Below are 22,261 nucleotides of genomic sequence, written 5' to 3' on the forward strand. Positions count from 1 at the left end.
TTGAGAAATTTTTCTGGGAAAATTGGAAGGCAGTCTTCTCGAATTAGATTTAGACCAATACCTCAGACCACATAACAAAATTAACTCTAAATGGAATTAAAGGGTCAGATCATAAACAGGGAACACAGATGAAGTTTCAGGTCTAGAGATAGAGGAAAAGTTTATGACTAGGTAATAGATAAAGAAGATAATAGAATATAAAAATGGATAATATTGATTACATAAAAAGGTTTTTCACAAACCAAACCAATGCAGATAAAATTAAGAGGGAAATAGTTAACTGGGGAAAATCTTTACAGAAGCTTTTTCTAATAAAGATTTTATCCCAAAGATCATATATATATATATATGAAATTGATTCAGATTCATAAGAATAATAGCAATTCTCCTATTAATAAATAATTAAAAGATATGAATAGGCAATTTTGAAAGAGGAAATATAGGCCTTCAAAAGTAATAGCAATTCTTGAAATTATTTCTAACTTTTGCTATTGTTTTGGATGGTTCAAGTTATCTCTGATTTTTCATGACCCCTTTTGGAATTTCTTTGGCCAAGATACTGCAGTGGCTTGCCATTTCCTTTGCCAGCTAAATTTTATAATTAGTAACCTGAGACAAACAAGGTTAAGTGATTTGCCCAGTATCACACAGCTATTGAATGTCTGAGGCCAGATTTCAATTTATGAAGATGTCTTCCTGACTCCAGGACCATCATTTTATCCACTGTATAATCTAGTTGCTTTCTAATTTTAGAAATGCATATTAAATGAGCTCAAAGGTTCCATCTCTTATCAGACTGTCAAAGTTGATAAAAAAAGGAAAAGACAAACAGGTACATTATTGCACTATGAGTGGTGCTATGAACTTATCATTCAGTCAGTAAGCATGTATTAAGCACTAGAGATCCAAAGAAGGGCAGAAGTCTCTGTCCTCAAGGAGCTCATAATCTAAAGGGGGTGTCTTGTTTAATGTACAGTCAGAACAAGGACTGAAGGAAAATGCTGACATTACACGTGTAAGTAGCTATACAAATGGAACCTGTGACAGCATCAGAGAAGTTCAGAAGAGGAGTAGGGTTGAAAGGATAAATAACAAGTTCTGAACTCCAATCATATAGTCATAACTCTTGGCTACAAACAATTGATGGTGAAATATAGCTGCACCTCTTAACAAAGATATGATGGAGCAGGGGAATGGGATGAGACTTGATAGAAGTGATCAATGTGTTGGTTTCTTTTGCTAGTAACTCTGTTACTGAGTAAGGTTCTATTGGAGCTGGCATAGGTCATTGGGAAGTGAGACTTTGAAACAGGAGTTGATTTAAGTGATAATGCTAATTCATAGATATTACTTTGATCTTTGAAATAATGATTTTTGGGACACCCTGGATAATGTGTAATCTATTGATGACTTAAGATACATTATTTTTATTAGGTGGAGCTGTTGCAACAAAATCGACAGCTGGACTCCTGGTATTTAAGAAAGCTGCAGGCTATGCACAAAGAGCCTACTCCCAAGGGGGAAGAGGTAAGACTAAAGTGCATCCTTATACAAAGACTTTTTTGCTCTTGAAGAGTTAGTACTTTGCAAAGCAGTAATAGAAACTGAAAACAAGCTTTGCTTAAATTGGAGCAATGGATTTTGATTTACTAGTCAAGACTATTGATTGCCATTAACATTTCGTGGACTTATTTAACCCCACAGCAGGAAAATTAAATAGATGATTTGTTCTAGGTATTCTCTATAGCTCATCTTCCCCAGGTGGGACAGTTAAGATTTTTATCCAGAAATGGTTTTGTTTTAATGCTGTTGGTCAGTTTTCAGAGCAGCCACATTTTCCCACCTATTATAAGTTCAGGACAAATCTCTCCCATATGGGAAGGGAGGTTTTTAATTGACAAAAGTAATAAGTAATTTAAAAGTGAAAAGGAATTGACTGTTTAGAGGAAAAATTATTAGATTGAGTATTTTTATTTGTTTAAGATTTTGTTATTTGTTAATGTGTGTTATAAAATTGTATCTTAATACATAAGCTCTGGATTTAAAACATTACATAATGGCCAACATTCATATAGCACTTCAATTGGCGAAGTGCTTTACATGGGTTATCTTGTTTGATCTTCACAACAGCCCTGTGAGTTGTAGGTGCTTTTATAATCTCCATTTTAGAGACAAGGAGCCTGAGGCTGAGAAAGATTTGAAATCAGTTTTTGTAACTCAAGACCAGTACTCTATCCATTGTTCCACCTCATTGTCTCTATAATTATGTTAATTAATGTGTTAGAAAATATTATGCATTGATGTAACAACATCATCATAGATTCATGTGTCAATCTTCAAATCAACAGCATAAATTTAAAGTATTTTAAAATTACTCTCCCTACTAACGGAAAACTAGGTTTAAAACTTAGTCTATGTGCTTTTTTTTTTTTTTTTTTTAAACCATAGTGTTACATTTCTTTAAATGAAGTAAATGGGAGGAATTCAAGGAGTAGCAGACTTCCAGAAAACTTATCTGTCCTCATTCTCCTGTATATTCAACTGCAACTTGTTATTTGAAATTCTCTGCTCTAATCTTGTCAAAATGAAAAAGTGCTCTTAAAAGATAGTACTCATAATTTGTCTAGGTGTTAAATCAGCTAGGTGGATAGACTGCTCAGTTCTACTATTGACATGTCTGACTGTTTTGACTCTTTTTCTCCATTTTTCAAAATAGAGATTGTTTCATTTTTTTGTATTTGTTGTATCCATAATTCCTGCCACCAAGTCTGAGACATCATAAGCAATAAATAATTGTTTGTTGACTGACATATTGATAATGAAAATGGGAAAAATCTGTTCTTTGAGATAGATATTTGTAAAAATGCTTGACAATTTAGTAAAAAATGTTCCTATGTATGTTCACAACAACTTCTTTGTATTACATTAGGAGGCTGTATTGGATTTACCAGTCCCTTATATTCCTAAAGAAACACAACTTTGGAATAAAGTTCCTGAGGAATTTAGACATCTTAACTTTAATTATCTGCTTAACAACAAGCTGGAGTTTGAACATTTTCGTCAGTTTCTTGCTTCTCATTCTGCTAGGTATGTAATGTTTACCATTTATAAATTTATTTAATTTATTAGACAATGATTAAGCATTCTTTTCCCATCTGCTTCTAATTGAATATATTTCCATAATCCTTTGATTCTGAAATTTGCTTTTTTTCCAAACCCAAAAGTTTTATGCTAAATTCTCAAGAATTGCTGAATATAATTATTAGGAATGGCTCTGAATATATTTTAGGTTTCAGATTTAGATTTAACATCTTTTAAAAAGAAGATCAATTGTTTAAAATCTTCAAATTTAAGTAAAAATACAATAATTAAATTATTTTAGCACTGACTACTTTTAAAATAATGACTGTCTTCTGTTATAATCTTTTGTTTAGGTATGATACGATGTTTCTGGGAAGATAAGGTTATCTGTTCACCAGAGTATACTTATTGTAACATTTCAATAATATTACATTTTTTTCCTTAAAGAATTGAAGTTATTCTATATGGATATGTATACATATGTATACATATATTGTATTTAATATATACTTTAACATATTTGGCTGCCATCTAGGGGAGGGGGTGGGAGGAAGGAGGGGAAAAGTGGGTTCTGCAAGTAAAAAGCTATAATAAAAAAAAGAATTGAAGTTATTTTAATATTCCACAGAATGAAGCATGTCTCCTATATGTGATAATGCAATGTTTGTGTGTACAACTGAATATAAACAAAAACAAATGTTAAAAGTTTTGCACAAGAATTGAGAATTTTCAATATATTTGTCTAATGTAAACTCAGCCATAATCTCTTGCTGAGGAGCTCCTTCGTTTAGCAAAAGATGACTTTTGAGTGTAGAACTTGATTCTAGCAGACAGTTCCTGAAGCTCATTCTCATGTATATACTTGATCAAACTGTTCTTTTGTTGTAGCAGAGTTTTCTCTTCTTTTTAGTGAGAATTATCTTTAATCCACCACATAGATAAAATCTTACATGCATTGTTTCATTATTTACAACTTCTAAAGTACTACTAAAATGTAATCTGTTCATATTATATTTATATGATCCAGTAAAAAAAAGACAGTTTGTTGATAATTTACTATTAATAGATTCTGCTATTAAGTTAATATTGATAACATTATTAATATAACATTAAATTAATAATATCAACAGTACTATTAATATAATGTTAATAAGGAAATGACATGTTAATGAGTTAACATTTATTTTTATATTGGATTGAGATAAATAAATCATCATATCATAAATGAAGATGTCATTATTGAACTTTGTTAAAGAAGTGCTTTGAATATAATGATATTATAGCTTCCAGTTCTCTTTGTCACTGTCATATATTTACAAAATAGTTACTAAGGTAACTATTTTAAGATAAAGTGTTAAGTTAGAGTATAGTGTATAGTTATCAAGGCTTACCTTCCAGTTAATGATCAGATTCAACAATTTCAACCCCGTCATTGGCATAATTATGTTAATTAGTTTTAGACATGTGCCTTCTAAATGCTTTTAAAAACAATGATTTGTTTAGCAGAAATGGAATATGTCTTTTTATAGTATGGATCTCATGTGCTGGACCGACATTGAACAGTTCAGAAGAATACTTCATCAAGATAAAAAGCAAAGAGAAGCAAAATCAATAGAAATTAAAAACAAATACCTTAACAAGAAATACTTTTTTGGACCCAACAGCCCAGCTACAAAAGAGCAACAAGATGAGGTATCAGTATTTCAAAATAGAAGCTTTCAAGCTAAATTTTTATTCATACTTGGACAGAGATTTTCTGCTTACTTTTTTTATTTGTATGGTAGGCAATCTAAAATCATTTATTTCTTATGGCTATTTGTCTTGGTAAAATAAGTGCCCTCCATTACTTTTTATTTTTTAGAATTCTTATTTAAAGAAGCATTGTCATAATCAAAGAAAGTAACATTTCATACAAAATTGACCATGACTGGGGACATTTGCCTTAGACTCATGGAGTAATCTTCATTTTTCAAAGGATAGATAGACATTCCAGGTCACTGAAAACCCTTTTCCCCATAGTTTCTGTCTCCAATACTTGCAGTTTTAAAACTATTTTGGAAAGTATTATCTTTATTTTGAACTCTTTCAGTAATTTTAATTTTACTATATATTTTTTAAGAACATGTATTTCATTTATTCATACTCCAAAGATCTGGTAAACTTAGGTTCTTTGGGCTTTAGGAATACTGAAATTTATGTTCACATAGATCTTTGCAAACAGGTGTCTAAATATCCCAAATACAAAATTAAAATGTATGCTGATTACTCCAGGAGAAAATATGATTCAAAAACAAATATTCAGATCATTCTTTAAAAAATAAGAATTTAAATCAATCATATAACTACTTTGTATAAGGAACTTAACTTTGATAGTTTCTTTAAGAAGCAAAGTGTGTCAAGAATGATAAAATTGAAGTCACAGGACCAATTAAGACTTGCTTTATTACTACCTGTGTAATTTCTTCTCCAATCCAAATCTTTTCTTCTTTTCCTAGTTTTGTAAAGGCTTTTTAGTATGATATAATCAAAATATTATATTTTATTGTATTCTTTTTGATCATGGCTCATACCTTGAAGTATTTCTCCAGTATAGTTATTTCCCTTGTGTCTTGAAAGTTTAACCCTGGTTACTAATAAGGATTGGCGATGGGCCACCCTCCTTCCAAGGTGACATTAATCAAATAGTGATTGCTTTTTAGTTTCAGTCATTCATATAGTTCCAAATCCATCAAACTATACTATTTTCTAATCCAATGATGTCAAATTCTAATAGAAACAGATCTCAACAGAGCATTGACTTAGAAAACCACAAGTTAACATTAACTATGTTGTATTTAATTAACTATTTCTCAAATATATTTCATTTATTTATTTGATATTTTCCCCAGTTATATTCAAACCAAAAATATTTTTATATTTTTGAGTTCAAGGTTCTCTCCCTTATCCCCACCTATAATTAAGAAAATGCTTGTGAAGTTATGTGAAACATTTTCATAAAAGTCAAGTGAAAAAAAATCATAGATCTCCCACCTTAATGAAAATAAAAACCTTCAAGAAAAATTAAGTTTAAGAAAGAGAGAGAGAGAGAGAGAGAGAGAGAGAGAGAGAGAGAGAGAGAGAGAGAGAGAGAGAGAGAGAATGCTTCAGTCTGTATTCAGACATAATCAGTTCCTTCTCTAGTATGGATAGGATTTTTCATCATGAGTCCTTCAGAGTAGTTGTGGATGATTGTACTACTGAGAAAAGCAAAGTCATTCACAGCTAGTCATTCCAGAACATTGCTATTATTTTGTATACAGTACATTTTACTTTATTAATTGAGGACTTTCTTGAGAGCATCCTGTTCATCATTTCCCATAGAATAATTTTCCATCATAAATACATACCATAAAACACATATTATTGAGCCATTTCCCAATTGATATGCATCCTCTCAATTTCCAATTTTTGTTGCCCTGAGAAAAAGCTGCTATGAATAATTTTTGTACATACAGGTCATTTTCCTTTTTTTTTTGTTTTGTTTTGTTTTCCCTGAATCTCTTTTGATATTCATGCCAAGTATGAATTCATGCCAAGTGTTGTTAGGTCAAAGGATATGCATGAATATTGGAATTTGATCATTTATTAATTGGTGCATGGTTCTTATTTTTTTACAAATTTGATTCACAGTTCCCTCTGTTTTCTCAATTACATTTTAATCTGCTTCAGACTGCAATTGTGAATTCTGAAGCCAGGGACCATGAGCTGCCAAACTGACACTTCTGATCTAACATCCATGTCTCTTTTCCAATTAAATTCAACAAGCAGCATTCTACTTACTTATCCATCTTATGCCCACAAGCAGAAGATATTTTGTCAAATGTTTTGCTGAAATCTATGTGAATATTAGGTTTCTTAATATTCACCTGAAATACCTGTTTTTGATGGATCTGAGATTAAATTTTTGGATTCTTCCTCTGATGGTTCCAATGCTCTTTGAAACCATCTAAGCCTTCTCATCCTATGCTCTTCTTTCCTCTGTGCATCCCATAAATCTTTCATAAGGGATTCTCCCAACATCAGGGGGCATTTTTTATAGATCTCTCAATACTGTGTGAATACCAGTGGACCAAACATTTAATAGAGAAAGTGATAGAAATTCATCTTTCATGCTATTTCTCCTGTGCAATTGCTTTGACAAAGATAATTTTTTTTCTATACTTTTCATTTCAACCTCTAGTCCTTCCATGCCTGAATACTTTCTCAGGCTGTCACTCCTATGTAGGAGTGCTCCAGAACCAGCTCCAACCAGCTGTTGCTTATTAAATTTTTCATGTGAGCATTTACATCTTGGAAATAATCAAGATGCAAATTAAGACTTAGTTTATTATTTTGTTGATGATCTAGACTCAAGAAACTATCAGTGATTTAGATTAAGCTTAAAAATGAATCAAAAAATGTTTTGATATGGCTGTTAAATATTTATTAGCATATTCCTGCCCCAATGCTTATTTCACTTTCCTACTTATCTTATAGCTATGTTTCTAGGTCTTATGTAGTTAAATTCATAATAACAGGATTAAATAAACCACATTATTATTTAACCTCTTTAACTGTTGAATTGCTGAAGGGAACTTTTTAAAATGAGGGAGCCAAGATCTTCAAAGAATCAAGAGTATCACTTAGACAACATGCTATATCTGAAGAGTACAGAGAGGAAAAATTGTCAGCGTCTTTTTAGACTACTTAATAAAACATAAATGTGAAAGTATTTACTGATAGGTATAACAGTAGCCATTCTTTAAAGTGGTGGATAGAAGTGAAACCAAGGAAGTATATTATAGGCCTTAATAATAAAGGTTATATAAATATGATTATAGGATTATTTTAATTAATATTGCTTTGGGGAATTGCTTTTGGGGGAACTGACACTATCAAGTTGTTTAATTTTTTATTTTTTATAACAATTTTTCCCCATCCTTATTTCTCCCCTACACCTAGGGTAGTAATATGTGGAGTAAAGTTAGGAAAATTCCAAAGTATGCTTTTCTTATTTTCCAAAAAGATCTGCTAATTGGATGATGTGACATTGTCCCTAGTTTTCAAAAATATAAATGTTTGCTTTTAACCACCTTTGGACTTGATAATTAGCCCTGCTTGTCAAATTCCACTCTTTGCTGAAACTATCTCAGCATCATTACTAATTATTTAAAACATATCTCCTCCTTCATTAGCCACAGGACTGAAGATGCCATTATGATCTACTTCTTTTTGAGATGGAAATGAAACGCCGTTCAATTGAAGTTCTGATATACTGGTTTAATCAAGAAAATGAGTTTAGCAATCGTTTACAATCATGGCACAGAGCCTGAAAATTAACATTGAGATCAATTATTTTGTTATCTTCCCTATTTATTTTCAAAAATATAAGTGTACACATTAACAGGTGATAGGAGATTGTGTCTTTCTCTCCCTTCTCCCACCCCTTGCAAAAAAAAAAAGAAATGCCAACCTTTTTAATGCAGTAACACCGGAACAGTTTTGTAATGTTCCAGTAATGTTTGTCCTATTCTATATTGTCTTAAAGATTTTTTAAAACTCATACTGAAGATAGCTAGCAAATATGTCATATTTCATAAATGTTGATGGGGTACCTATAAAAAAACTGTATATGCATACTGAATAAATTCTTTTCTCCATCCAATGTTGGGAAAGAAATCGAATGTGAATATACATTCACATTCACTAAATTTTACATGGAGAAGGAAAAAATGGTTTCAACTCTGAGACAGATTTTTATTCACAGACTATGAGAAATACCCTTTAACTACCATAAATATTTCCTTTTTGACATTTCCTTTTTTTTTTTTTTTAAAGATAATGCAATTAGGTGGTGGCTGGGGAATGATTCTCCACGAGCAGCTGGCATCACCTGTTCTGCTGGAAATTCAAAAATGTGTCCAAAGGAGGTTAGAAAACATGTGGTTGCCCTTGTTCCTATCATGTGAACAGTTTGCAGAACGTCAAAAAATAAAGGTACAAGAAGGGTCACAAACCTGTCATTTTGATCTTTGATACAGTGATGACTTTTAGATGATACATATCATCATTTTTGTGGTGGTTGTTTGGTCATGTCCAACTCTTCATAGCTCCATTTTGGGTTTTCTCGGCAGAGATATTAGAGTGGCTTGCCATTTTACAGATGAGGAAACAGAGGCAAACGAGGTTAAATGACTTGCCCAGTCACACAACAAGCATCTGAGATTGTTTTAGAACTCAGGCCTACCTGACTCCAGACCTGTACTCTATCTACTTTGCCATCTAGCTACCTCATTCTCAAAATTAACTGGTAGGAACTTCAAAGTACCATCCCCTTCACTGAAGTGATCAAACATTTTGGGGCCAAATCACCAGAAAATCTGCTGGTCCTCTGAGTTAGTAAGGAAATCAATTAAGGTAGAGAAAGGAAATTAGAATTTGGAGTTATGGAGCTATAAACCTGCCTCATGTTAAAAAGGAAATTTTCATTGGACAGTTGAGGTAGGATGTTGTCTCTTTCCAATTGTTTTATTTCACACCATCCAAATTCGAATTTATTCCTCCAACTACCTAGCTTCTCTTAATGCCTTTAAGCCAAAGGTGTTAAGCACAACTCCCTCCATCAGCCCTCCTGAATGCAGACTGAATCAGATTAAAATATAATTGGGAAATATTTCACAAAACAAATTATATTAAATTATATTTAAATATTTTATATTTATGTTAAAATATTTTAAAAACTATGTCAGAATGCAGGCCTCAGGGATATTTATGTATGGATTAGTAGCCCTTATTCTATTTAATTTTTGACACTACTGCTCTAAATAATTTCAAGTACAATTTATTTAATTTCTACACTATTTTTACTGTAGTGATTTATTACATAAATAGCAGTGATGGTCTAGAAACAGCCTTACCATATCAGCAAAATCCATTTTTACTCTGATGACAAACAGTTTGCACATTTGATGTGATTTGCCAATTATGTGAAAGTTATTTGGAAACTGCCAGTATAGTAATCAGAAGACATGGGTTTGAATCCCAGCTTTACCATTTATTAGGCATTTGGCTATAGAGTAATTTTACCTTTTTTTAAGATTTAGTTTCCTTATTGTAAAATGAAAATAATAATAATATCTATCTTACAAGGTTGTTGAGAGGATCAAATGAAATAATGGACACAAATAATATGCTCTATAAATATCAAAGAGCGTTGACTATATAATGTCAGCCATTAAATATTTTTATTAATATAATATTTATTACATAAATAAAAATAATAATTTTTGGATCAACCAAAACATACAAGGATTGGAATCTTTTGATTAACATATAGTTCAAAAATGTGGTGAAGAAATCTATCAAGTTTGAATTATAGGCTTCTATCTGTCTTCTGGATAATCCTTGTTAAACCAGGGCTCAGCTATATCAGAATGACTGATTGAAGATTGAAAAATTCTCAACTTTCTGTGTGTATTCCTGATGCCAAATTATCAGTTTGAATAGTTTTTTTTTTAGGACTGACCAATCTTATGCCTTGACTCTTTGCTTTATTATCATGTAGCCACAACTGGAACATACAGACCTCCTCAATAGGGTGAATCCTGAAATCTAGAAAGAAGTATCTTTGGGATCCAAACAAGACAGTTTAGGATGAACACTGTATAGACTCTCCTGAGTTTTTACCAGTGAGTGGGTTAAGGAATGAAATGACTTAAGATGATCAAGTTAGGAGCCAGTTGGGAAAGAAGTTCCTGTCTTTGGCAAGACTCCCAGCCGAAGAACTAGATATGGATTCTGAAAGAATATAAATACAACTTTGGACAAGCAGTTCCATAATTATGGAACTAGTTGATACAATGTCAGGGTCTAAACAACATTAAAGAATTTTCAACAGGAATTAGATGGGCAGATGTCTGAGTGGGAGGGAAAAACTATGATTAAACTCTAAGAAACACTGGAAATTGTAAACCTAATCTTTCTTCAACTGTTACTGTGTGATCTACTATTGTTCTCCATAAAAAATTTTTCTCAAGTGTCTCATTCTGGTGTTAATATAACTCTGAATTCTTGAAAGCTGTTTAGACTGATAGGTTGTACCAGGTTTCAAGTATGGTCATAGTAACAGACTTTGCCTGCTACTGTTCAAAGAGCAGTTTAGTATGGAGAAAGAATTCCTGTGTGTTGAATTTTTGGCCACAGCAACCTATGAAATGAACCAAAATACAAACAACCACATACTTATTTCCATAGTGAAAATATTGGACAATGAATAAGAATCACATATTTCTTAAACTATTTATAAACATTAACTGCTGATACATTTACTGAATTGTCTTTGATCAACAAAAATGAGTTAATTATTAAAGGAACTGAAACAAATGTAATATTGACAGTTTTTAACATAATTAAAGAAGACATAAGTTTCAGCAAACTGGAGAGATGGCTCTCCTTAAGAAGATATGTTAAGTTTATGACACAGATATGGTACAGATACCTAAACAGAGAAAGAAAATTATAGACTGATTTCCTTAATGAATAATGAAATAAAATATTAGCAAAGAGATCACAATAACTTATCATTATACACTATAATAATAATTATACATATGTATACATATACATATTATACACTATGACTAATTAGGATTTATGCTAGGAACACAGGACTGATTCAAGATCAGGAAAACTATTAGTATTACTGATTATATCAATAACCAAACTAACAGAAATCATATATCATAGACACAGAAAAAGCATTAGACAAAATGTTACAACACCCATTCCTATTAAACACACTATAGAGATAGGAATAAATGTAGTTTTCCCTTAGAATGATAAGTAGCATCTATCTAAAACCATTAGCAAGTATTATATGTAATAGGGATAAACTAGAAGCATTTCCAATAAGATCAGGGGTGAAACAAGACTGCTCACTATCACCATTACTGTTCAATATTATATTAGAAATGTTAGCTTTAGCAATAAGAGAAGAAAAAGAAATTGAAGGAATTAGACTAGGTAATGAGGAAACAAAAAGATATATTAAGTCGGTTTCATCATGTGCCCAAAGAGAACAAGAAACATTTTATGGCCCACTTGGTGGTATGCTGCTGAAAAGTCTTAGTCTTTCAGGCTTTCTGTTCCTTAACAAGATCTCCTCTACCTGCCTGGGACCCCACTTTGTTATTCTTTGCTGTTTCTCTAGAACTAAATTTATATTGACATACTTAATATAATGAAAAAATACATAAATTATAGCTAACTAGAAGGATGGCTTCATCAAGAAGTTATATAAAGTTAGTTTCATTATGTGCCCAAAGGCCACAGAGAACCATAATTTTACAGCATACTTGGTGTTGTGCTGTAAAAAAAGTTTTGGTCTCAATATCTCCAACGTCTGCCCGGTACCCTCTGTTCTTTGCTGTTTCTCTGGAACAACAACCCTCTACCCCCTCCACACACCAAAATCTGGAAACTTCTAGACTTGGAATATTCTACGCATGCAACTCTGTTTGTTGGTTAATTGCCTGTGACTTCAGGGAGAGCAGCCAAATTCAGCCTTCCAAAGCCAGAAGCCTCCCAAAACAGGAAAACACCAAAACAGTTCTTATCCAGGATCAATCATCAGTCTATCTCTAATTAAGGATAGTTGCTTTGACCCTGAAGCTGTCTGAGATGCCCTGAAACATGGACTCATCAGTCCTAAATCATCATAAGACTCTTCCTACAATGTTCTAGAGACTGCCAGGCCCACTATTCCCTAATGATATCCTTGGTTGTATCCCTTTCCTTTCCCTTCAACAAGCACTCAGTCAATTTTTTTCATTCCTTCAATGTGAGAAAGTTCAATGGGCTATCTTTCTTTGGAGATGTTGGTCCTGGCCCCAGTATAAAAATGGGGCTAGTGATTCACCCTGGTGTCCTTCCCTCATTGTCCTTGTCCACTAGTCCTTTGGCTTATCTCCAGCTAAACTACATGCTTTTCCTTTGGAACTTTCATTAAAACAAACTAAATAAAATAGGTTTTTGCTTTCAGTGAGGACTGACTCATCTAATTTTTCTGTGAAATTCTTTTAGTGCCAGAAATAAACTTTAACACTTGATTGTCTTTCCTTTTCACTTGGGGAGTATAAACACTTGGGAGTATAAAGAAATGAAAGTAAAAATAACTGCAACATAGTGATGATGATAACCCACATTTACATAGTATTTGATGGTTTACAAAATACTTACATTTGAGGCAGTGGGTTTAACTAGCAGATATGGTACTGGACTTGGAGTCAGGAAGACCTGAGTTTAAATCCTGTAGAAGACATTTAATATCTATGTGACCTTGACAAGTAACCTAACCTCTTAGTTTCCTCATCTGTGAAATGGACGTAATAGTAGCAACTACCTCAGAGGCTTGTCTGAGAGAATTGAATGAGATAATATATGTAAAGCTCTTTACAAATATTAAAACATTGTGCAAATGTTAATTGTTGTTATCTTGAAGAATATAAGAAATAGAGAAATTCTAATGGTAAGTTGAGTCTCTAAATAAAAATCATCAAAAATGCTTTCACATTTTGTGACAATGAAAATCTGGATATAGAGAAGTGTAAAGTCCAGGCTAGCTCCCTGAAGGGCTCAGAATCAGCCAGAATCAGGATAAGCAAAAGTCTTTGCCCCATGTTGGGTGCCAAAATGTGATGTTGTCTCTAGATTGTAATCATTCTCTGGGAGCAGATTTCTTGGGGGGCTTCTGGAGGCAGCCTTAGTTTCAGTTCAGTTCAATAATCCCAAATCCAGCCAGAAGTTAAACTCCGGATCCTTCAAAGTCTTGAATCTTTTTCTGGGGTCCAGCTAGCTTTAATAGAGGCCTATCTCTCTCCTTGGTTCCACAATGAGCTCTTGTCAGAATGTCTCCAGCCAGCTTCAGTCTCTAGCTCCCTCTGAATCCAAAGCCTCCAGCCAGCATGCAGGTAGATGTGGGAATGAATCAGACTCTGCCTCCGAGAGTGTGGGATCGTGGATTTCCCAGAAGTTAATCCTAATTATGAATCTCCCGGAAGTCCATGAGTAGGCTTTTCCTTTAGACTTGTGAATCTCCTGGACTTGGGAATCCACTGAATTCTGACTCTGAATCTCCTCGAGCTTCCCTGAAGTTCTCCCAGGAAATCCTCTCCTTGACTCAATCCAGACAGACTATCCCCACTGAATCTGGCTCCTTATATCCTCCCAGAGAATGGGCTTATGTGTACTCCATGGGCTTGTGGGTGCTCTTTAAGAAACCAATGAGTGAACTCCCTTTAAAGGTGTGAACTCTGAACTAGAGAATTGTTAAGTACTGACTTAGCACCTTGTAAGGATCCTAACAGGGAAGGAAACTGAAAATTATTATAATTACCTTAAACTCCTTAAATTGGAAAATGATAAAAAATAAAGTCACCATACTTGTCAGTTCTTACAGAAGGTAGTAATCATGATAAAGATCTCTAAAGAACCTAATACCATCCCTGCCAGGTAACATTGATGATCTTTCCAAGAGAGAAATGGTAGATAAGAAAAAAATCATTTAGAATACAAACATTTGCAAAACATTATAGAGGAGGAAGATGAAAGAGCACAAGCAATTTTGGCTTACAAGTAAATAGCAATTGAGAAAAAAATGAGACCTTGTAGAACCTCTAAATCAAAATTTCTCAAGAGCATTTGTACCTTAACTGAAAGGAGTACAAAAAAGTGATATGAAATCAAACAGGTCTGCAAAAATTTTTAAATAGATTCTCTCATTTTTCATAAGTGATGATCAGAGGCTAGGTTGTGCCAGTGGATAGAGCATTGGACCTGGAGGTAGGAAGTCTGAAGGTAAAATCCATCATCGGATGCCTAGCTATGGGCAAGTCATTTCACCTCTGTTTGCCTCAATTTCCTCATCTCTACTAATAGATGGGTATCACCCATCTCCCAGGATTGTGAGGATCAAATGAGACAATAATTGTAAAGCTCTTAGGACACTGCCTCAAAACATAATAATCACTATCTAAATGTTACCTGCTGCTGTTGTTGTTTTTAATGGAAGAACTACTTTGGACTTCATTGGACCTCAGTAGACACAGGGTATTGGTAATATACAAGAAGTGTTAAATCTCCAAGTTAAAGTAACTACTATGTGCCAGGCACTATGCTAAATGCACACAAGATCCTATGACACTTGTACCCAAAGAACATTAAATTCAATAATCTATTGAATAGTAACATCAAGAGAGGTATTAAGTGGGAATTTCATGTTTAGCATGGGTCTCTGCAATTATCATTGGAAAATAAGCTGCATAAAATTCCAATCAAAGAGGGATTCCTTGTCAACCATGAGATTCTCCACCTGTTCCTATAGTTTTAAAATCCAGAACTATGTCAGAAAAAAAATTGTGAAGAAGAATGCATATTATAAAGATTATGGCATGTACTTGAATGGGAAGTCTCTTGAGTTGATTTAGTTCTATGTCTGTCTTGGACAGACACTGTAGATATTTGGTGAACGAGGCCCAGACTCGACTAAGAGAAGATCAGACATTAAACTGAGTAAATTACACAGTGTTTTCATTAATATCCAGTTTCTTGTTGCTACTAAAGCACATGCATTAGACACTATTCTCCATTCAAATAACAAAACAAAAACATCTTCCTGGTATATTGTGTGATTTTGCCTTATGCAATATGGCAGTTTCAGAAGAATCAATTTGCAAGAGATTCAAGGGAAAGATGCATGAAGAGTATAAGAAAGATGTAAAACACTCTATTTCTTATGAGAGACAGCATCAGGAAGACCTTAGTTCAAATCTCACCTCAGACAATTGTATCTCAGTTTCCCTCTTTGTAAAATGAGAGGATTGGATAAATAACACTTAAGATTTTTTCTAGCTCTAAAATGATGATCTTATGATTTGCATGTTAGAAGTGGCATAAAAGTATCACTATGCATTTTAATTATCAGATCAGTAGAAGCTTCTGGTCATATAATTAGTGAGAGATGATGGTTCTACTGGACAAATGCTGTACTTATGTCCACAAAATAGTGAAACATGGAAAAAAAATCTCTAGCTCATTTCACAGATTTTCTGTGAAGAAAAGTTGTGGACAAGAATCACAGGAATGAGAATCTTCAACAGAAAGACTGTTTCCACACCACAGATATAATATAGGCAGTGCATAAAGGGGCTGGATTTCATTAAAAAACATTTGGGTTCAGATGCTGGTAATAATGCTCTCTCTTAGCCTCAATATTCTTATCTGAAAAACTAAAGATTAGCCTTGTCACACTTTCTAGGGTTGTTGGGAGATTCAAATGAGATAATGCTTTAAAGAACATTCAAATAAATGTTAGCTATTATTATATGTTTCTTTGCTATTATTCTACTCTCTATTTTATGTTCTTTTGTAATTTCGATGGAAATTCTCTTTTAAATACCTGAAAATATGATATTTTGCCATCAGAGTTAGGAAAGGTCATAGAAAAAAAGACTGCTGAGTTTTCTCCCTAAAGGGAGCTCGGGTTTGAGGAGCTAGATAAGCAATAGCATCTTGAAACTTGAACAGGCTGCCAGTAGGCTGAGATCCATCTTGGTAGGTGAATGAGAAATCATATGGCGATAAGGTACAGAAGAAGTCTGTTGCATTCTATGACACCAGTATATAATTGATGAATTGATTTTATGTTTGATCTATGTTTAGTTGCAGATGGAGGATATAGCTGAAGAATTTATACTCAAGAAACGTGGAGAGAAAATTGGGGTCTGGAAGGCAAGTATTGTACTTTGTTTCTTAGAAGATCCATCCTTTGGGGCAGCTAGGTGGTGTAGTGTATCAGACTTGAAGTCAGGAGGACCTGAGTTCAAATCTGGTCTCAAGACACTTAACACTTCCTAGCTGTGTGACCCTGGGCAAGTCACTTAACCCCAATTGCCTCAGCAAAAAAAGAAGATCCATCCTTTTTGTCACAGTATTATTTTTCTGTATCTTCATGCTTTGAAGATTGTCACTGGAAATAACTCTCTTAGCCACAAAGACCAAAATTGTCAACATCTATCCTTAACTGATTAAAAGAATCTAAGGAGTGTTGGCACAATAATAAGTTATTCATCCCAGCCTGTTATTGAGCATATGATATGTGTGTGTATTTATAATTTACATATATATATATGTTATAATAATGATATATTAAAAGTAGTTTCTTTTCAAACATAAAAGAGATAATAGAATATGTAATTAAATCAACAAGTTAAATTCTCTCACAAAATCACTTTGATTTGATTACATTTTGGCTTTATCAGAGGAGGTTAAGTATCATGATAATCATTAAAATCATAATGTGATACCTCATTTGAGATGTGCCAATTTTGCATCTTAAAGAGCATGAAAAAAATCATTCTTCTTGCCAAAATGTAAATTTATACAATTGTCCATTTTCTTAATAAAATCAAGTAAAATAGTAGGACAGGACATGAAGGAACGCAGCAACTTCCACTGGCATATGAAGACATTATTCTCTCTGCCACTGAGAGACTACTTCTAAGAGAGAAACCAAGTATCTAGGTTGATACTTCAATCTTACAATGTGATTGTTGGACTCTTATGTTGAAAGAAAAGAGTAAGAGGGAACTTTGTTGTAGTAGAGCCACTTAATTCTGAACAACTGTGACATTTCTTGTGTTTCCGTTTTTCCCCTATTATGTGTGTGAGAGTGTGTGAGATTATTGTCCCTGGAAAATATTGTATGTGACATTGTTCAGCAAGTTACCTGAGATTCAAGATAGTATGAAGTACACGAAAGGCTTAGACCCTATTAACTCTTTATCACAAGGTCAACAACAGCTGCATCCTTGACGACATATTCTGAGTCCTTTTTTGTACATAGGTGTGCTTATGCCAAAAGTGATGGGATTTTAATAAATTCTGACTTCTAGTGGTTTCACTACAACAATTCAAACTAGAATCAAGTGACTTGCTGATGAAAAAATCCCCTAGATCCAGGGACATTTCTACTTGGTTACCAAGTAGATAATATCTTTTTGATCTTATCAAAGAGATGTTTATCTCACAAGGCAATCACAGGGTATAAATCATCTTGTTCACACATTTAAAACCTCATAGTGTAACTATTATTGCTCTTAACACCTTGTAATTTCATTCATTGAGGTGAAGGTGAAACTTCATCCTTTTATTTAGAAAGATTTCAACTAGATTCTCTCTATAGTATAATAAAGTGATATAAACCTTCAAAAGAGAATTATTCTGAAGCTCCAGTGTAGATGTTCTATTAAAATTTTAAGATTCCCTTAACAAGATAGCTTTTTCTTAAAATTTTAAAAGACTTTTGATTTAAATAATGAGTTAATTGAAATTGTCCATTGGCCAAGGACTTGATTATTGGAAAAAGCAACCACATGAATTTTGGCATTTTTGCAATAAATGAAAAAGGCCAAAAGGAAGTCAAAAATAAATAGAGCAATGATTAGCTGGTTCTTAAAGAGATAAAGGCTTTGTTGGAGTTAGCTTCATTTGTCACTGAGGAACAAAAGAAAACATTTCACAAATACCTTATTTTTATCTTGAAGTTTTATGGTGAACATACATAAAAAGACCATTATGAAAATAATTCAGTTGAAGCATTAATATCTGTCTTAGAGGATAAAGAAATTGACATCTATTAAGAGCTTAAAAAAATATAGGAAGCTAAATCTGTGTGTGTGTGTGTGTGTGTGTGTGTGTGTGTGTGTATGTATGTATTGAATCTTTGATTTCAAGGAAAGAATGAGCAAAGAAGAAAGTGGGAAAAATAAGCTGGAAAATATGTTTCAAGTTTAGTTTAAGTAACAAAAAGTACAAAAGCTTATAGACAAATTAGAAGACATACCTCTATATTGTGTGTAAAGAACCTATGTTGTTGTGTATATACGGAAGGGCAACTAAGAGATTGGTAGAGGCAACAAATTAGTGACAATAGCATTAAGGTCATGTTTGGCTAATTTATTATGTATAGATATTATTTGTTTAGTAATGAGTCAAATTAGTCAGATTTGTAGAGTTTTAATTCAAAGAAAAAAGTGAGAAAATTATACTTCTATTTGCACTTAGAGTTTATCAGCTATCTCTCTAGGGATGGATAGCACTTTTTTATTGAATCCTTTGGTATTGTCTTGGATCACTATATTAATCAGAATAACCAAGTCTTTTATAGTTGATCATCATTACAACATTATGGCTACTGCACATAATGTTCTCCCAGTCCTTCTTACTTCATTTTGCATCAGTTCATATAGATATTGCCATGTTCTTTTTTTTCCTCAAGCCACCCTTCTTAACATCATTTCTTATAGCAAAATAGTTATATGCTCCAGTGTTCAGCCATTCCCCAATTGATGAACATCCCCTCAGTTTCCAATTCTTTGTTATCACAAAAAAACTTGGACCACTGTTTTATAGCACTTTGGGTATAGTTCTAGGTGTTCTCCAGAATGGTTGGACTAGTGAACTGGTCCAACAACCGTTCAGTAATAGGTATATAATATACATATTTCCCCTCATCCCCTCTAGCATTTCTCAGTTTTGATAGGTATGATGTAGTTTTTTAGAATTGTTTTATTTTGGCTTTTTCTAATCAAGAGTGATTTAGAGCATTTTTTAATGTAATTATAGATAGCTTTGATTTCTTTTCTGAAAACTGCTTGTTCATATCCTTTGATCATTTATCAACTGGATAATGGCTCTTGAATTGGATTCAATTCCCTATATATTTTAAGACATGTTAGAGAAACTTGCTGTAAAATTTTTTATATTACTTCATTGTCTATGGTACCTTTTAGCAAAGTGTATTATTCCTGATTATATTTTTCAGTTAGGTTTTATTTTTTCTTTTGCTTTGTCTGAGATCATGATTGCTATTCCTGCCTTCTTTATTTCAACTGAATCATAATAGACTCTACTCAAGCTTCACACTTCAACTCTGTCTGTTTGAAGTATATCTCTTGTAAATAACATATTGTTAGATTCAGGTTTCTAATCCATTTTGCTATCTGCTTTGATTTTATGAGTGAGTTCATTTCATTCACATAGTTATAATTACTAACTCTAATTGCTAACTAATTACTATCTCCCTCCATTTATTTTCTTGTTTCTTCTTCTTTCTTTTTCTTTTTGTTCTGTGCCTCCTCAAAAGTCTGTTTGCTTCCTACCACTACCTCCCCTAAAAATCCTCCCACTCTACATCTCCCCCCTCTCCAATTCATCTTATCCCCTTCTCCTCCTATATCCCATCTTGAGTAAGATTTCTATTCCTAACTGACAGTGTATATATATGTGTGTATGTATATGCAGAAACAGAGTAGGGAGAATAAGGAGAGATAGAGACAAAGAGATAGAGAGACAGAGAGTGAAAGAAGCAGGGAGAGAAAGAGAGGGAGGGAAGAGGGAGAGAGGGGGGGAAGGAAAAGAGAGAGAGAGAGAGAGAGAGAGAGAGAGAGAGAGAGAGAGAGAGAGAGAGAGAGAGATCCTTTGTTGAACATATTTGGATGAAAGTGAGATTCGAGCATTGTTTGCTACCATCACCCCTCTTGCTAACATTTTCCCGTCCACTATTAAAAACAATCTCTTCCTTACATTCCTCCTGTATGTAAGAAAATTTGTCCCATTTTACTTCCCCCATTTTCCCTAATGCATTCTTCTTTCTCTTCCATAACATTCTTTTTCTTGGAGCTCATCCCAATATAATTGTCTCACACCCATGATTTCTATGTATGCAGACTCCTTCTAACTGCTCCAATAATGATAAAACTCTTAGAAATTACATGTATTCTTTTACCACATAGGAATGTAAATATTATAATGTTATTGAGTCCCTTATGTTTACTCTTTCATGTTTAAGTTATTATGCTTCTGTTTAAATGTCAAATTTTTCTAGTCAGCTCTTCCCTTTTTTCCTTGCTTATTCTATCTTTATTACTCTTTAAAACAAACATGTTATTTTATTTTTTCCAGTTATATATAAAGGTAATTTTAACATTAATTTGTAAAATATTATAAAATAAAATTTTCAGTTCCAAATTTTCTATCTCCTTCACTCCCTCCTCTTTAAGATAGTAAGCAATTTGATATAGGTTGTACATGTGTAATCATGCAAAACATATTCCCATATCAGTGATGTTGTAAAAGAAGAAAGAGAACAAAAGGAAAAAACTACAGAAAAAAATAAAGTGAAAATACTATAATTCAATCTGCATTTAGACTCCACTACTTCTTTCTCTGAATATGGATATCATTTTCCATTTTGAGTTTTTTTAGGGGTTTTTTGTGTGTATATATGTGTGAAAATTGTCTTGGATCATATCTTGGATCATTGTATTGCTGAGAAGCATCTTTGCTCTTTTTATCAAGAATATTTGGAAATCCTTAATTTCATTAAATATTCATTTTTCCCCACGAAGGATTATACTTAGTTTTACTGGGTAAATTATTCTTGGTTGTAATCTGAGCACCTTTGTCCTCTAGAATATCATATTCCAAGCCTCTGTGCTCCTTTAATATAGAAGCTTCTAAATCTTGTGTAATCTTGACTGTGGCTCCAGGATATTTGAATTGTTTCTTTCTGATTTCAATATTTCCTCCTTGACCTGAGAGCTCTAGAATTTGGCTATAATATTCCTGGGAGTTTTCATTTTGGGCTATCTTTCAGAAGGCTGATTAGTGAGTTCTTTCAATGTCTATTTTACTCTCTAGATCTAAGATGTTAAATCAATTTTCCTTTATAATTTTTTGAAATATGATGTCTAAGCTCTTTTTCGGTCATGGCTTTCAAGTAATTCAATAATTCTTAAACTATCTCCTCTCCAAATCAAATATTTTTCTTCTTCTGTTGAAATACTTCATATTTTCTTCTTCTTTTTTTTTTTCATTCTTTTGACTTTTATTGTTTCTTGAAATCTCATGGAATCATTAGCTTCCCCTTACCCAGTTCTAATTTTTAAGGAATTATTTTCTTTGATGAGATTTTATACCTTTTTTTTTTTTCTCAATTTGGCCAAGACTGCTTTAAAAAGCACTCTTTTATTCAGTGACTTTTTGAAACTCTTAACCATTTTATCTTTTCTGTTTTTAAGGCAATTTTTTCCAATATTTTTTGTGC

The 22,261-nt window shown here is 33.0% G+C and overlaps 1 protein-coding gene across 5 annotated transcripts in view; it reads left to right on the top strand.

The window, feature by feature from the left end:
• The window catches only part of RGS22 (regulator of G protein signaling 22), a 171,562-nt gene that overhangs the window by 124,622 nt on the left and 24,679 nt on the right, over positions 1-22,261 (top strand). For all 5 annotated transcript variants that reach the window (XM_074268265.1, XM_074268270.1, XM_074268255.1 and 2 more), the window contains 5 exons: positions 1,435-1,527; positions 2,930-3,087; positions 4,611-4,773; positions 8,938-9,096; positions 16,816-16,884. In XM_074268265.1, the coding sequence (XP_074124366.1) occupies positions 1,435-1,527; positions 2,930-3,087; positions 4,611-4,773; positions 8,938-9,096; positions 16,816-16,884 (642 nt within the window). The remainder of the gene's footprint in view (positions 1-1,434; positions 1,528-2,929; positions 3,088-4,610; positions 4,774-8,937; positions 9,097-16,815; positions 16,885-22,261) is intronic.

The sequence above is a fragment of the Sminthopsis crassicaudata genome, chromosome 1, assembly GCF_048593235.1.
Source record: "Sminthopsis crassicaudata isolate SCR6 chromosome 1, ASM4859323v1, whole genome shotgun sequence".
In the NCBI taxonomy this organism is placed as follows: Eukaryota; Metazoa; Chordata; class Mammalia; order Dasyuromorphia; family Dasyuridae; genus Sminthopsis; species Sminthopsis crassicaudata.